Genomic DNA, 17,755 nt, shown 5'->3' with positions numbered 1-17,755 from the left:
TATATATATATATATATATATATATATATATATATATATTTTTTTTTTTGCCGCTGCTTCCCGCGTTTGCGAGGTAGCGCAAGGAAACAGACGAAAGAAATTGCCCAACCCACCCCCATACACATGTATATACATACGTCCACACACGCAAATATACATACCTACACAGCTTTCCATGGTTTACCCCAGACGCTTCACATGCCTTAATTCAATCCACTGACAGCACGTCAACCCCGGTATACCACATCCATCCAATTCACTCTATTCCTTGCCCTCCTTTCACCCTCCTGCATGTTCAGGCCCCGATCACACATAATCTTTTTCACTCCATCTTTCCACCTCCAATTTTGTCTCCCAGTTCTCCTCGTTCCCTCCACCTCCGACACATATATCCTCTTGGTCAATCTTTCCTCACTCATTCTCTCCATGTGCCCAAACCATTTCAAAACTCCCTCTTCTGCTCTCTCAACCACGCTCTTTTTATTTCCACACATCTCTCTTACCCTTACGTTACTTACTCGATCAAAGCACCTCACACCACACATTGTCCTCAAACATCTCATTTCCAGCACATCCATCCTCCTCCGCACAACTCTATCCATAGCCCACGCCTCGCAACCATACAACATTGGTGGAACCACTATTCCTTCAAACATACCCATTTTTGCTTTCCGAGATAATGTTCTCGACTTCCACACATTCTTCAAGGCTCCCAGAATTTTCGCCCCCTCCCCCACCCTATGATCCACTTCCGCTTCCATGGTTCCATCCGCTGCCAGGTCCGCTCCCAGATATCTAAAACACTTTACTTCCTCCAGTTTTGCTCCATTCAAACTTACCTCCCAATTGACTTGACCCTCAACCCTACTGTACCTAATAACCTTGCTCTTATTCACATTTACTCTTACTTTCTTCTTTCACACACTTTACCAAACTCAGTCACCAGCTTCTGCAGTTTCTCACATGAATCAGCCACCAGCGCTGTATCATTAGCGAACAACAACTGACTCACTTCCCAAGCTCTCTCAACCCCAACAGACTTCATACTTGCCCTCTTTCCAAAACTCTTGCATTCACCTCCCTAACAACCCCATCCATTGACAAATAACCATGGAGACATCACACACCCCTGCCGCAAACCTACATTCACTGAGAACCAATCACTTTCCTCTCTTCCTACACGTACACATGCCTTACATCCTCGATAAAAACTTTTCACTGCTTCTAACAACTTGCCTCCCACACCATATATTCTTAATACCTTCCACAGAGCATTTCTATCAACTCTATATATATATTTTTTATACTTTGTCGCTGTCTCCCGCGTTTGCGAGGTAGCGCAAGGAAACAGACTAAAGAAATGGCCCAACCACCCCCCCCCCCCATACACATGTATATACATACGTCCACACACGCAAATATACATACCTACACAGCATTCCATGGTTTACCCCAGACGCTTCACATGCCTTGATTCAATCCACTGACAGCACGTCAACCCCGGTATACCACATCGCTCCAATTCACTCTATTCTTTGCCCTCCTTTCACCCTCCTGCATGCTCAGGCCCCGATCACACAAAATCTTTTTCACTCCATCTTTCCACCTCCAATTTGGTCTCCCTCTTCTCCTCGTTCCCTCCACCTCCGACACATATATCCTCTTGGTCAATCTTTCCTCACTCATTCTCTCCATGTGCCCAAACCACTTCAAAACACCCTCTTCTGCTCTCTCAACCACGCTCTTTTTATTTCCACACATCTCTCTTACCCTTACGTTACTCACTCGATCACACCACCTCACACCACACATTGTCCTCAAACATCTCATTTCCAGCACATCCATCCTCCTGCGCACAACTCTATCCATAGCCCACGCCTCGCAACCATACAACATTGTTGGAACCACTATTCCTTCAAACATACCTATTTTTGCTTTCCGAGATAATGTTCTCGACTTCCACACATTCTTCAAGGCTCCCAGAATTTTCGCCCCCTCCCCCACCCTATGATCCACTTCCGCTTCCATGGTTCCATCCGCTGCCAGATCCACTCCCAGATATCTAAAACACTTCACTTCCTCCAGTTTTTCTCCATTCAAACTCACCTCCCAATTGACTTGACCCTCAACCCTACTGTACCTAATAACCTTGCTCTTATTCACATTTACTCTTAACTTTCTTCTTCCACACACTTTACCAAACTCAGTCACCAGCTTCTGCAGTTTCTCACATGAATCAGCCACCAGCGCTGTATCATCAGCGAACAACAACTGACTCACTTCCCAAGCTCTCTCATCCCCAACAGACTTCATACTTGCCCCTCTTTCCAAAACTCTTGCATTTACCTCCCTAACAACCCCATCCATAAACAAATTAAACAACCATGGAGACATCACACACCCCTGCCGCAAACCTACATTCACTGAGAACCAATCACTTTCCTCTCTTCCTACACGTACACATGCCTTACATCCTCGATAAAAACTTTTCACTGCTTCTAACAACTTTCCTCCCACACCATATATTCTTAATACCTTCCACAGAGCATCTCTATCAACTCTATCATATGCCTTCTCCAGATCCATAAATGCTACATACAAATCCATTTGCTTTTCTAAGTATTTCTCACATACATTCTTCAAAGCAAACACCTGATCCACACATCCTCTACCACTTCTGAAACCACACTGCTCTTCCCCAGTCTGATGCTCTGTACATGCCTTCACCCTCTCAATCAATACCCTCCCATATAATTTACCAGGAATACTCAACAAACTTATACCTCTGTAATTTGAGCACTCACTCTTATCCCCTTTGCCTTTGTACAATGGCACTATGCACGCATTCCGCCAATCCTCAGGCACCTCACCATGAGTCATACATACATTAAATAACCTTACCAACCAGTCAACAATACAGTCACCCCCTTTTTTTAATAAATTCCACTGCAATACCATCCAAACCTGCTGCCTTGCCGGCTTTCATCTTCCGCAAAGCTTTCACTACCTCTTCTCTGTTTACCAAATCATTTTCCCTAACCCTCTCACTTTGCACACCACCTCGACCAAAACACTCTATATCTGCCACTCTATCATCAAACACATTCAACAAACCTTCAAAATACTCACTCCATCTCCTTCTCACATCACCACTACTTGTTATCACCTCCCCATTTGCGCCCTTCACTGAAGTTCCCATTTGCTCCCTTGTCTTACGCACTTTATTTACCTCCTTCCAGAACATCTTTTTATTCTCCCTAAAATTTAATGATACTCTCTCACCCCAAGTCTCATTTGCCCTTTTTTTCACCTCTTGCACCTTTCTCTTGACCTCCTGTCTCTTTCTTTTATACATCTCCCACTCAATTGCATTTTTTCCCTGCAAAAATCGTCCAAATGCCTCTCTCTTCTCTTTCACTAATACTCTTACTTCTTCATCCCACCACTCACTACCAATTCTAATCAACCCACCTCCCACTCTTCTCATGCCACAAGCATATATATATATATATATATATATATATATGTATATATATATATATATATATATATATATATATATATATATATATATATATATATATATATATATATATATATATCTTACCCTTTCATTACTTACTCGATCAAACAACCTCAAGTAAACAGACGAATGAATGGCCCAACCCACCCACATACACATGAGTATACATACACGTCCACACACACAAATATACATACCTATACATCTCAACGTCTCATGCCCAGGTGCATATGCACCAATAATCACCCACCTCTCTCCATCAACTTTCAGTTTTACCCATATTAATCGAGAATTTACTTTCTTACACTCTATCACATACTCCCACAACTCCTGTTTCAGGAGTATTGCTACTCCTTCCCTTGCTCTTGTCCTCTCACTAACCCCTGACTTTACTCCCCAGACATTCCCAAACCACTCTTCCCCTTTGCCCTTGAGCTTCGTTTCACTCAGAGCCAAAATATCCAGGTTCCTTTCCTCAAACATACTACCTATCTCTCCTTTTTTCACATCTTGGTTACATCCACACACATTTAGGCACCCCACTCTGAGCCTTCGAGGAGGATGAGCACTCCCCGCGTGACTCCTTCTGTTTCCCATTTTAGAAAGTTAATACAAGGAGGGGAGGATTTCTGGCCCCCCGCTCCCGTCCCCTCTAGTCGCTTTCTACGACACGCGAGGAATACATGGGAAGTATTCTTTCACCCCTATCCCCAGGGATAATATACATATATATATATATACATATACACATACACACACATACACATACATACGCACATATACACACACACACACATACATATATATACATATGAGAAATGTAAGAAACAATTTAGAAAACTGAAACTTCTAGCTTGAAATGAATGAAAAAAAGAATGTCACATAATGGTTCAACCTCTGGCTATGGAAAAAAGGAAATGTATAATTTATTTACACAAATGTAATCCAAATGATTACAATGTAATATTTCAATTTAATTGGAAGAACTATACGCAGTATAGAGTTGATAGAGATGCTCTGTGGAAGGTATTAAGAATATATGGTGTGGGAGGAAAGTTGTTAGAAGCAGTGAAAAGTTTTATCGAGGATGTAAGGCATGTGTACGTGTAGGAAGAGAGGAAAGTGATTGGTTCTCAGTGAATGTAGGTTTGCGGCAGGGGTGTGTGATGTCTCCATGGTTGTTTAATTTGTTTATGGATGGGGTTGTTAGGGAGGTAAATGCAAGAGTTTTGGAAAGAGGGGCAAGTATGAAGTCTGTTGGGGATGAGAGAGCTTGGGAAGTGAGTCAGTTGTTGTTCGCTGATGATACAGCGCTGGTGGCTGATTCATGTGAGAAACTGCAGAAGCTGGTGACTGAGTTTGGTAAAGTGTGTGGAAGAAGAAAGTTAAGAGTAAATGTGAATAAGAGCAAGGTTATTAGGTACAGTAGGGTTGAGGGTCAAGTCAATTGGGCTGTGAGTTTGAATGGAGAAAAACTGGAGGAAGTGAAGTGTTTTAGATATCTGGGAGTGGATCTGGCAGCGGATGGAACCATGGAAGCGGAAGTGGATCATAGGGTGGGGGAGGGGGCGAAAATCCTGGGGGCCTTGAAGAATGTGTGGAAGTCGAGAACATTATCTCGGAAAGCAAAAATGGGTATGTTTGAAGGAATAGTGGTTCCAAAAATGTTGTATGGTTGCGAGGCGTGGGCTATGGATAGAGTTGTGCGCAGGAGGATGGATGTGCTGGAAATGAGATGTTTGAGGACAATGTGTGGTGTGAGGTGGTTTGATCGAGTAAGTAACGTAAGGGTAAGAGAGATGTGTGGAAATAAAAAGAGCGTCGTTGAGAGAGCAGAAGAGGGTGTTTTGAAGTGGTTTGGGCACATGGAGAGGATGAGTGACTAAAGATTGACCAAGAGGATATATGTATCGGAGGTGGAGGGAACAAGGAGAAGAGGGAGACCAAATTGGAGGTAGAAAGATGGAGTGAAAAAGATTTTGTGTGATCGTGGCCTGAACATGCAGGAGGGTGAAAGGAGGGCAAGGAATAGAGTGAATTGGAGCGATGTGGTATACCGGGGTTGACGTGCTGTCAGTGGATTGAAGCAGGGCATGTGAAGCGTCTGGGGTAAACCATGGAAAGCTGTGTAGGTATGTATATTTGCGTGTGTGGACGTATGTATATACATGTGTATGGGGGGGGTTGGGCCATTTCTTTCGTCTGTTTCCTTGCGCTACCTCGCAAACGCGGGAGACAGCGACAAAGTATAATAAAAAAAATAATAAACATCTCAACGTATACATATATATACATACACAGGCATATAAATATATACATATGTACATAATTCATACTGTCTGCCCTTATTCATTCACATCGCCACACATGAAATAACAACCCACTCCCCCTCATGTGCGCGAGGTACCGCTAAGAAAAGACAACAAAGGCCACATTGGTTCACACTCAGTCTCTAGTTGTCATGTAATAATGCACCAAAGCCACAGCTCCCTTTCCACATCCAGGCCCCACAGAACTTTCCATGGTTTACCCCAGACGTTTCACATGCCCTGGTTCAATCCATTGACAGCACGTCGACCCCGGTATACTAACTACATCGTTCCAATTCATTCTATTCCTTGCACGCCTTTCACCCTCCTGCATGTTCAGGCCCCGATCACTTAAAATCTTTTTTACTCCATCTTTCCACCTCCAATTTGGTCTCCCACTTCTCCTCGTTCCCTCCACCTCTGACACATATATTCTCTTGGTCAATCTTTCCTCACTCATTCTCTCCATGTGCCCAAACCATTTCAAAACACCCTCCTCTGCTCTCTCAACCACACTCTTTTCATAACCACACATCTCTCTTACCCTTTCATTACTTACACGATCATACCACCTCACACCACATATTGTCCTCAAACATCTCATTTCCAGCACATCCACCCTCTTGCGCACAACTCTATCCACAGCCCACGCCTCGCAACCATATAACATTGTTGGAACCACTATTCCTACACATAACCATTTTTGCTTTCCGAGATAATGTTCTCAACTTCTACACATTCTTCAACGCTCTCAGAACTTTCGCCCCCTCCCCCACCCTATGATTCACTTCTACTTCCATGGTTCCATCCGCTGCAGAAGCTGGTGACTGAGTTTTGTAAAGTGTGTGAACGAAGAAAGCTGAGAGTAAATGTGGATAAGAGTAAGGTTATTAGTTACTCGTAGAAACACTTCACTTCCTCCAGTTTTTCTCCATTCAAACTTACCTCCCAATTGACTTGTCCCTCAACCCTACTGTACCTAATACCTTGCTCTTATTCACATTTACTCTCAGCTTTCTTTTTTTACACACTTTACCAGTCACGAGCTTCTGCAGTTTCTCACACGAATCAGCCACCATCGCTGTATCATCAGCGAACAACAACTGACTCACTTCCCAAGCTCTTTCATCCACAACAGACTGCATACTTGCCCCTCTTTCCAAAACTCTTGCATTCACCTCCCTAACAACCCCACCCATAAACAAATTAAACAACCATGGAGACATCACATACACCTGCTGCAAACCTACATTCACTGAGAACGAATCACTTTCCTCTCTTCCTACACGTACACATGCCTTACATCCTCGATAAAAACTTTTCACTGCTTCTAACAACTTGCCTTCCACACCATATATTCTTAATACCTTCCACAGAGCATCTCTATCAACTCTATATGCCTTCTCCAGATCCATAAATGCTACATACAAATCCATTTGCTTTTCTAAATATTTCTCACATACATTCTTCAAAGCAAACACCTGATCCACACATCCTCAACCACTTCTGAAACCACACTGCTCTTCCCCAATCTGATGCTCTGTACATGCCTTCACCCTCTCAATCAATACCCTCCCATATAATTTACCAGGAATACTCAACAAACTTATACCTCTGTAATTTGAACACTCACTCTTATCCCCTTGCCTTTGTACAATGGCACTATGCACGCATTCCGCCAATCCTCAGGCACCTCACCATGAGTCATACATACATTAAATAACCTTACCAACCAGTCAATAATACAGTCACCCCCTTTTTTAATAAATTCCACTGCAATACCATCCAAACCTGCTGCCTTGCCGGCTTTCATCTTCCGCAAAGCTTTTACCACCTCTATATATATATATATATATATATATATATATATATATATATATATATATATATATTTTCTTTTTTTTTTTTTTTTTTGCTTTGTCGCTGTCTCCCGCGTTTGCGAGGTAGCGCAAGGAAACAGACGAAAGAAATGGCCCAACCCACCCCCATACACATGTATATACATACGTCCACACACGCAAATATACATACCTACACAACTTTCCATGGTTTACCCCAGACGCTTCAAATGCCTTGATTCAATCCACTGACAGCACGTCAACCCCGGTATACCACATCGCTCCAATTCACTCTATTCCTTGCCCTCCTTTCACCCTCCTGCATGTTCAGGCCACGATCACACAAAATCTTTTTCACTCCATCTTTCCACCTCCAATTTGGTCTCCCTCTTCTCCTCGTTCCCTCCACCTCCGACACATATATCCTCTTGGTCAATCTTTCCTCACTCATTCTCTCCATGTGACCAAACCATTTCAAAACACCCTCTTCTGCTCTCTCAACCACGCTCTTTTTATTTCCACACATCTCTCTTACCCTTACGTTACTTACTCGATCAAACCACCTCACACCACACATTGTCCTCAAACATCTCATTTCCAGCACATCCATCCTCCTGCGCACAACTCTATCCATAGTCCACGCCTCGCAACCATACAACATTTTTGGAACCACTATTCCTTCAAACATACCCATTTTTTCTTTCCGAGATAATGTTCTCGACTTCCACACATTCTTCAAGGCTCCCAGAATTTTCGCCCCCTCCCCCACCCTATGATCCACTTCCGCTTCCATGTTTCCATCCGCTGCCAGATCCACTCCCAGATATCTAAAACACTTCACTTCCTCCAGTTTTTCTCCATTCAAACTCACCTCCCAATTGACTTGACCCTCAACCCTACTGTACCTAATAACCTTGCTCTTATTCACATTTACTCTTAACTTTCTTCTTTCACACACTTTACCAAACTCAGTCACCAGCTTCTGCAGTTTCTCACATGAATCAGCCACCAGCGCTGTATCATCAGCGAACAACAACTGACTCACTTCCCAAGCTCTCTCATCCGCAACAGACTTCATACTTGCCCCTCTTTCCAAAACTCTTGCATTCACCTCCCTAACAACCCCATCCATAAACAAATTAAACAACCATGGAGACATCACACACCCCTGCCGCAAACCTACATTCACTGAGAACCAATCACTTTCTTCTCTTCCTACACGTACACATGCCTTACATCCTCGATAAAAACTTTTCACTGCTTCTAACAACTTGCCTCCCAGACCATATATTCTTAATACCTTCCACAGAGCATCTCTATCAACTCTATCATATGCCTTCTCCAGATCCATAAATGCTACATACAAATCCATTTGCTTTTCTAAGTATTTCTCACATACATTCTTCAAAGCAAACACCTGATCCACACATCCTCTACCACTTCTGAAACCACACTGCTCTTCCCCAAACCTCGCCAGGTGGTAGAGTGTCCCGCAGTGTATCGAGACAGACTTCCCCAGAACTTTTTTTTAAAGGGGAAGTAAATGTTTATAGTTGTGTTACTGGAGTGATAGTTTTCATACATGGTGCTTTGACAAGAAAATAGTGAAATTGGAAAAAATGTAGCTTAGACATTGAAGCTTATTGATACAGTGGTTAAATTGATGAGAACTACTATTGACGTTTGTGTAAATAAATTAAACATTTCCTTTTTCCATAGCCAGAGGTTGAACCATTATGTGACATTCATTTTTTCATTTCATTTCAAGCTAGAAGTTTCAGTTTTCTAAATTGTTTCTTACATTTTTCACATGTATATATATGTATGAGTGTGTATGTGTGCGTGTGTGTGTGTATGTGTGTGTATGTGTATATATATATATATGTATATTATCCCTGGGGATAGGGGTGAAAGAATACTTCCCACGCATTCCTCGCGTGTCGTAGAAAGCGACTAGAGGGGACGGGAGCGGGGGGCCAGAAATCCTCCCCTCCTTGTATTTTTTTTTTTTAACTTTCTAAAATGGGAAATATATATATATATATATATATATATATATATATATATATATATATATATATATATATATATTACAAAAAATGCATAGAACATGGATTTTAATGGCAGAGAGGAAAGAATTGTGGGCTTTCAATACTCGCCAGTACCGTAAGCTACATTAGACTCCAACAGATGGCGCTGGTGTTGCACAGCACATTTTATGCTTAGGATTCCCCTCCTACCCCTTTCCTATCCTGCATACTAGGCTCTCTGCCCTAGACAAACGCATCTGCACTTCACCCTAGATAAACATTTCATCGCTCCACCCGAGACAAACACATCTGAACTACACAAACGTGCAAAGATCCTCAACAAACGTATCTTCACTTCACCCTAAACAAACGCAACTGAAGTGTACCAAGACAGACGCATCTTAACCCTAAATCAACACATCACGACGCGCTGTCAACCTTTTTCATTTCACGTCACATTTTCGGAGAAACGCTTCATCGGCTCACAACCGTCCTCTAGAAGGCATGTGTGTAATACACCGAAACCAAAGCTCCTCATCAAGAACCAGGCCCCAGGGACCTCTCCGTGGTTTCTCCCGGCTGCACTATATGCCCGGGTTCAGTCCATTGACAATAGGTCGACTCCTGTATACCAGGTAGCTCCAGTTCACTCAAACTCGCGCACACTCTACACCCTCCTGCGCGTTCAAGCCTCATGCACCCAAGACTTTATTACTCTGCTCCTTCTTTACCCCCTCCGCTCCTGACACATCCCTCTTCGTCACCCTCTCCTCACTCATGCTCTCCGTACATGTTGGTGTGGGAGGAAAATATATACTAGGAAAATACCAATTACAGCGTGCGTGTGGGAGAGGCGTACCTATATTGTTATGCTGGAGGTGGAGCGTGGTGAGGTGTGTGGACGCCAGGAGAGTGACCAGAGCCAGGACGGAGGTGCTCGTCAGCAGGTTGTGGCGAAGGTCCAGGCACGTCAGGCTCTTGTGCCCCTGCAGATCCTTCACCATCGCCTCGGCCCTCACGTCGTCCACGAAGCTCTCGTACACCCTGCACGGGAGACAGAGGACGGTGAGCTACTCTGCCCTCGTGTGTATCACCTGGTAAGAATGTGGAAGGACAGTCTTATCATACGGGGACGGAGAGGGAGTGGATACAACACAAGCAGGATGTCTGCATATGGAGTGAACTGAGGTACAGATGGAACATTAACTCAACCTGACTCGTGGGCTAAGGAACACATGGAACATAACTCAAGGTTACCTAACCCGTGGTGAATGGGCTGACAATACTGATCTGTTTTGATAACATTTTTAGAATGAGAGGATGTCTGACAGATATCTACGGGAATAATGAGTTTAAAGGAATGGTCGCCATGAAAACGACAGTGTAAGTGACAGAAACTAAGTATTTGAAGGTTTGGTTCAATTTACATAAAAAAATGCGATGGAAAATGGGAATACCATACGATACAAGAAAAACAAAAAGAAAAGAAGGATAAACAGAAGTTTTAAAATTGACGATATTTAGCAGTAATGAAAGAGACCTTGACATAGAATGATAAATGCTGACGAAAAAATAATAGGATGACATAGATCACTAAACACTACTGCGAAAGATCAGAGTAAAACGTCGAAACTCCATCATCGCGAAGAACCGTACAAATTTCAAAGATGGTGAGGTATGCTGGGGCCGCCTACCACAAGCGGGTAAAGTAGTAAAAAAAAAAAAAATCTGGTTGCCAGTGGTTTTTGATGTTCTGCAGGAGTCTGACCCATTTCTTCCGCAAATCACTGCCTTCTAAGATATCCCTCTCCCCTCCACCCGCTTTATCTAACGATAATGAGGAACCACCACTGAGAACCGAGGTTTTGGGTGGTTGAAATCACAGCAGATAGTAATCTGCAAGAGAGAAATGATGGCCAGAATCGTTCACAAGAAATAGAAAGCCACAGGGGAAAAAAATCGACCAAACCAGACCTAACCTAAACAAACCAAATCAAAGCTAACTTAATCTAACCAAACCTAACCTAATAATATTGGCTGGCTGTCCAAAACGGTGACAATTAGCAGGAAGGGAACGACATACCACAAGTAGGTATGGTAGGAGGACACATTCTTCAAGCAGGTAAGGTAGGACAACAGTACAAGCAGGTGAGGTAGGACAACAGTACAAGCAGGTAAGGTAGGACAACAGTACAAGCAGGTAAGGTAGGACAACAGTACAAGCAGGTAAGGTAGGACAACAGTACAAGCAGGTAAGGTAGGACAGCAGTACAAGCAGGTGAGGTAGGACAACAGTACAAGCAGGTAAGGTAGGACAACAGTACAAGCAGGTAAGGTAGGACAGCAGTACAAGCAGGTAAGGTAGGACAACAGTACAAGCAGGTAAGGTAGGACAGTACAAGCAGGTAAGGTAGGACAACAGTACAAGCAGGTGAGGTAGGACAGCAGTACAAGCAGGTGAGGTAGGACAACAGTACAAGCAGGTAAGGTAGGACAACAGTACAAGCAGGTAAGGTAGGACAGTACAAGCAGGTAAGGTAGGACAACAGTACAAGCAGGTAAGGTAGGACAACAGTACAAGCAGGTAAGGTAGGACAGCAGTACAAGCAGGTGAGGTAGGACAACAGTACAAGCAGGTAAGGTAGGACAACAGTACAAGCAGGTAAGGTAGGACAGCAGTACAAGCAGGTAAGGTAGGACAACAGTACAAGCAGGTAAGGTAGGACAGTACAAGCAGGTAAGGTAGGACAACAGTACAAGCAGGTGAGGTAGGACAGCAGTACAAGCAGGTAAGGTAGGACAACAGTACAAGCAGGTAAGGTAGGACAGCAGTACAAGCAGATAAGGTAGGACAACAGTACAAGCAGGTGAGGTAGGACAACAGTACAAGCAGGTAAGGTAGGACAGCAGTACAAGCAGGTAAGGTAAGGGAACAGCATAGTACATGTGGGTAAGGTAGAGTGGACAGACATCTTGTGAATATTTTGAGATTTTAAGTTTTGCTTTCAATAGTTTAGGCAATTTCCTACCATTTCTCCCGCATAGGACGACTTACCTAAGAAATTTCGATACTTTTGTTGGACAGTCACCGTATTTTGTTGGACAGTCACCGTATTTTGTTGGACAGTCACCGTATTTTGTTGGACAGTCACCGTATTTTGTTGGACAGTCACCGTATTTTGTTGGACAGTCACCGTATTTTCCCCCCGTTCATTGGTTACGTAACGGGCGTCCGTCTAAGCTCCTGTGTATTCGTATGGTGGTTGCATGGCTGCAGTGCGCATGATCATGACTGGCGCTGGTGCATTTGTTCTCTGGACATTAATTGGTCGTTTGAATTTGCATCAACCAATCACAGCTCGATATAAGGCCTCCGCAGCACCGCGAGTAATTCGAAATAATTTCCAAAATGTTTGTCCACGCTGAGGGGCTGTTATCTTATCTATTTCGAAATTATCACAAGATTTCATATCAAATATTACGGAAAAGACGGTGTGACGTGGACATTGCTTAAAGAAAACGGTGTCCACTGAGGCGTAGTGTGTGAGGTGTAACCAGACTTACCGAGCTGAGAAACATACTTGGCTTCGCAGCAAATACTAAAGAATAACTGTAATCATCAAGTGTCACATTTTAAAGGAACATTTGTCGATGATGCACTTCTGGAACTGTGGAAAGTGATTTCATTTATCAATCATTGGCTTCATAAGGTCTGAAGTTATCATACCGCCCTGAAGTGTCTGAATCTGTCTCAGTGCCGACTGGCCCAGTGACGGAACAATGGTTTAAACATCAACAATCACTAGGAGGTCCTGGTATCGTTGTGGAAACTGACCATCGTAATGTGAAAAGAGGATACACGAGAGGGAGAGAGAGAGAGAGGCAGTGGGTGTTCCTGCGGCAGTGAGAGGCAGTCGAATCAAGTCTTGCGTAGAACCTGTTGCCCGGAAACGCGACGTTGCCACGATGATTCCTCTAATGACCGTATACATGACCCAGGACAACTACTGTGAGTGACGAATGGCCAGCCTACAACAGCCTGAAGAACCACCTTGATACGACCACCTTGAGATGAACCACTCTGAGAATATTGTTGATCCACAACAATCTGGCACACGGCCGTCTTCTTCAAGCAGTACTTAGCGCCATACTTGGTCGTCAGACACAGTACGACCACGACCTCCTCCTCTGCCACCAAGCTCCACCTTCATCACCCGGAGAAACAGAGACCAGTGAGACGAGGAGGACCACGACAACCTCAACTCTCAGTTTCCTGAGTGTAATTAAGGTCAGCTCTCTTGTGTGGAGGTAACGTTAAGATCTGCATAGCTTGGGTTGAGTTGGGGGGAAATTTTTTTTTCCAGTGATTTTTGGTGTCTTTGGAATGATTCCCACCTTCCTTCCATTCTATCGGAAATCCATACATTTTGTGATTCCCCTTAGAAAAAAAAAGTTCTCACTAAAGGGTCCCCCATTATCGGAGGATAAAAGGGGGAAGATAATCTGAAAAAATTGTGATTTGCTGTACAAATGAAGGTTAGAATCGTGTAACATATATCAAAAAACACCGGAAAAAATGTCACTACAACCTTTAAACAGGTGTATATTCGAAACTAATTTTACCGAGGGGACAACATACTATACGAGCCAGTAAGGTAAGTGGGGGTGGAACTCCATACTACAAGGAGGGCGTGGAGATGGGCAGTAATTATGGGGTCTTACTATTGGCTGGCGTCGACCTGCAGTATTTTGTGTCACTGTGTCAGTCATCTCCCTGATCCTGCGCCATGTTGGGATATGGGTAGACAAAGACTGGTGAAGACGTGACTCGTAGTAAAGTTTATCCAACGACAAACAAGATAAGCCAGTGTAGCGACTGCCTGATAGACAGAGCTTCGGTCGACACAGCGCACCGCCACACTCGCTCGAAACAAAGGATGAGGAGCGTAATGCATTACATATTAAGGGTACATGATACGTAATGTGTTTACATAAGGATATATACTATAAACATCCTCCAGGTCAATCATAATGTTTGCTAGCATTCCGTATATAAACTTTATGTCTTTTAATTGCGCGTTTGATCACACTAACACTGCCATAGGTTGCATTATTAAGGTTTTCTGTCTACCAGGACAGTAATTAAAATGAAGACAATTTTAGCCAGTACAATGTCATTATGACTTGTTGCGGAGGTTTAGAAATGCCCACACCCCGTTACCGCAACCATTTGGCGGCAAAAAATTCCGTATGGGTAAATTACTCCACACTGGTGAAAGAGGGTTACCCATCGCCATACCTAACCTCTGAGTATAAAGTTCTCCATGAAACTCCTATACGCAGTCTTTCACACACCATTTTATCAGTTCGAGAAACCCAGAACTTGAAATCGATATATCCGGATTATCCAAAGAATCTACGAAAGATATTTTCATACGTCGTCAGTTGGTCATTTTGCGAACTTGGTGACATAAAACTTGCAAGTTTGATATTATAATCAACTTGATAAAATGTACATTGTTTATAATATAATTTAACATTGCCTGTTAACGAACTAAATTTACTTGGTTTATAATATTAGAATTTGACATATTGTCACTGGTGGGTTTAATAAGAATCTGACCATTTTGATAACTTGTATGTGATTTGAGAGTTTGGCAGATGTTTCGTTACGTCCGTAAATATATATATATATATATATATATATATATATATATATATATATATATATATATATATATATATCTTTTTCTTTCATACTGTTCGCCATTTCCCGCCTCAGCGAGGTAGCGTTAATGGTGTGAAGGAAGGAAGGATATATATATATATATATATATATATATATATATATATATATATATATATATATTTTTTTTTTTTTCTTTTTTTTAAACTATTTGCCATTTCCCGCGTTAGCGAGGTAGCGTTAAGAACAGAGGACTGGGCCTTTTTTGGAATATCCTCACCTGGCCCCCTCTGTTCCTTCTTTTGGAAAATTAAAAAAAAGAAAATGAGAGGGGAGGATTTCCAGCCCCCCGCTCCCTCCCCTTTTAGTCGCCTTCTACGACACGCAGGGAATACGTTGGAAGTATTCTTAATCCCCTATCCCCAGGGATAAATAAATATATATATATATATATATATATATATATATATATATATATATATATATATATATATATATATATCTGGGGATAGGGGAGAAAGAATACTTCCTACGTATTCCCTGCGTGTCGTAGAAAGCAACTAAAGGGGAGGGAGCGGGGGGCTGGAAATCCTCCCCTCTCATTTTCTTTTTTTTTAATTTTCCAAAAGAAGGAACAGAGAAGGGGGCCAGGTGAGGATATTCCCTCAAAGGCCCAGTCCTCTGTTCTTAATGCTACCTCGCTAACACGGGAAATGGCGAATAGTTTGAAAGAAAAGAAAAAGATATATATATATATATATATATATATATATATATATATATATATATATATATATATATATATTTCCATTATATATATATATATATATATATATATATATATATATATATATATATATATATATATATATATATATATATGAGAGAGCTTGGGAAGTGAGTCAGTTGTTGTTCGCTGATGATACAGCGCTGGTGGCTGATTCATGTGAGAAACTGCAGAAGCTGGTGACTGAGTTTGGTAAAGTGTGTGGAAGAAGAAAGTTAAGAGTAAATGTGAATAAGAGCAAGGTTATTAGGTACAGTAGGGTTGAGGGTCAAGTCAATTGGGAGGTGAGTTTGAATGGAGAAAAACTGGAGGAAGTGAAGTGTTTTAGATATCTGGGAGTGGATCTGTCAGCGGATGGAACCATGGAAGCGGAAGTGGATCATAGGGTGGGGGAGGGGGCGAAAATTTTGGGAGCCTTGAAAAATGTGTGGAAGTCGAGAACATTATCTCGGAAAGCAAAAATGGGTATGTTTGAGGGAATAGTGGTTCCAACAATGTTGTATGGTTGCGAGGCGTGGGCTATGGATAGAGTTGTGCGCAGGAGGATGGATGTGCTGGAAATGAGATGTTTGAGGACAATGTGTGGTGTGAGGTGGTTTGATCGAGTAAGTAACGTAAGGGTAAGAGAGATGTGTGGAAATAAAAAGAGCGTGGTTGAGAGAGCAGAAGAGGGTGTTTTGAAATGGTTTGGGCACATGGAGAGAATGAGTGAGGAAAGATTGACCAAGAGGATATATGTGTCGGAGGTGGAGGGAACGAGGAGAAGAGGGAGACCAAATTGGAGGTGGAAAGATGGAGTGAAAAAGATTTTGTGTGATCGGGGCCTGAACATGCAGGAGGGTGAAAGGAGGGCAAGGAATAGAGTGAATTGGAGCGATGTGGTATACAGGGGTTGACGTGCTGTCAGTGGATTGAATCGAGGCATGTGAGGCGTCTGGGGTAAACCATGGAAAGCTGTGTAGGTATGTATATTTGCGTGTGTGGACGTGTGTATGTACATGTGTATGGGGGGGGGGGTTGGGCCATTTCTTTCGTCTGTTTCCTTGCGCTACCTCGCAAACGCGGGAGACAGCGACAAAGTATAAAAAAAAAAAAAAAAAAAAAAAAAAAAAAAAAAAAAAAAATATATATATATATATATATATATATATATATATATATATATATATATATATATATATATATATATTTCCATTATATATATATATATATATATATATATATATATATATATATATATATATATATATATGGAAATGTGGATAACATTTCATTACCTTTCAACTACAACTATGGTTGTAAAGATATTATGTGCAATGTCTAGTTGAATACTGTTACGTTTAAAGTTTGTTGTAAAATATCACTGGACTATGTTATGTTCAGTCTGGAGTTTCTGTGCATGTTCGAGAGCACTGATTTTGCCTAAGTGTTAAGGGTGAAGATTATAAATTGGTTCTTAGGTGGCTACGTAGGTGTTGTGATGTTTAAGATTATAAATTGGTTCTTAGGTGGCTAAGTAGGTGTAGTGATGTTTAAGATTATAAATTAGTTCTTAGGTGGCTAAGTAGGTGTAGTGATGTTT

At 42.1% G+C, this 17,755-nt stretch overlaps 1 protein-coding gene across 1 annotated transcript in view; it reads right to left on the bottom strand.

The window, feature by feature from the left end:
- LOC139758543 (uncharacterized) overlaps window positions 1–17,755 on the bottom strand; it is a 66,590-nt gene that overhangs the window by 32,673 nt on the left and 16,162 nt on the right. The window contains exon 7 of the mRNA XM_071680066.1: window positions 10,560–10,744. Coding sequence (XP_071536167.1) covers window positions 10,560–10,744 — 185 coding nt within the window. The remainder of the gene's footprint in view (window positions 1–10,559; window positions 10,745–17,755) is intronic.

Source organism: Panulirus ornatus, chromosome 30, assembly GCF_036320965.1.
Source record: "Panulirus ornatus isolate Po-2019 chromosome 30, ASM3632096v1, whole genome shotgun sequence".
NCBI lineage: Eukaryota > Metazoa > Arthropoda > Malacostraca > Decapoda > Palinuridae > Panulirus > Panulirus ornatus.
This window is presented reverse-complemented; position numbering and strand designations above follow the sequence as displayed.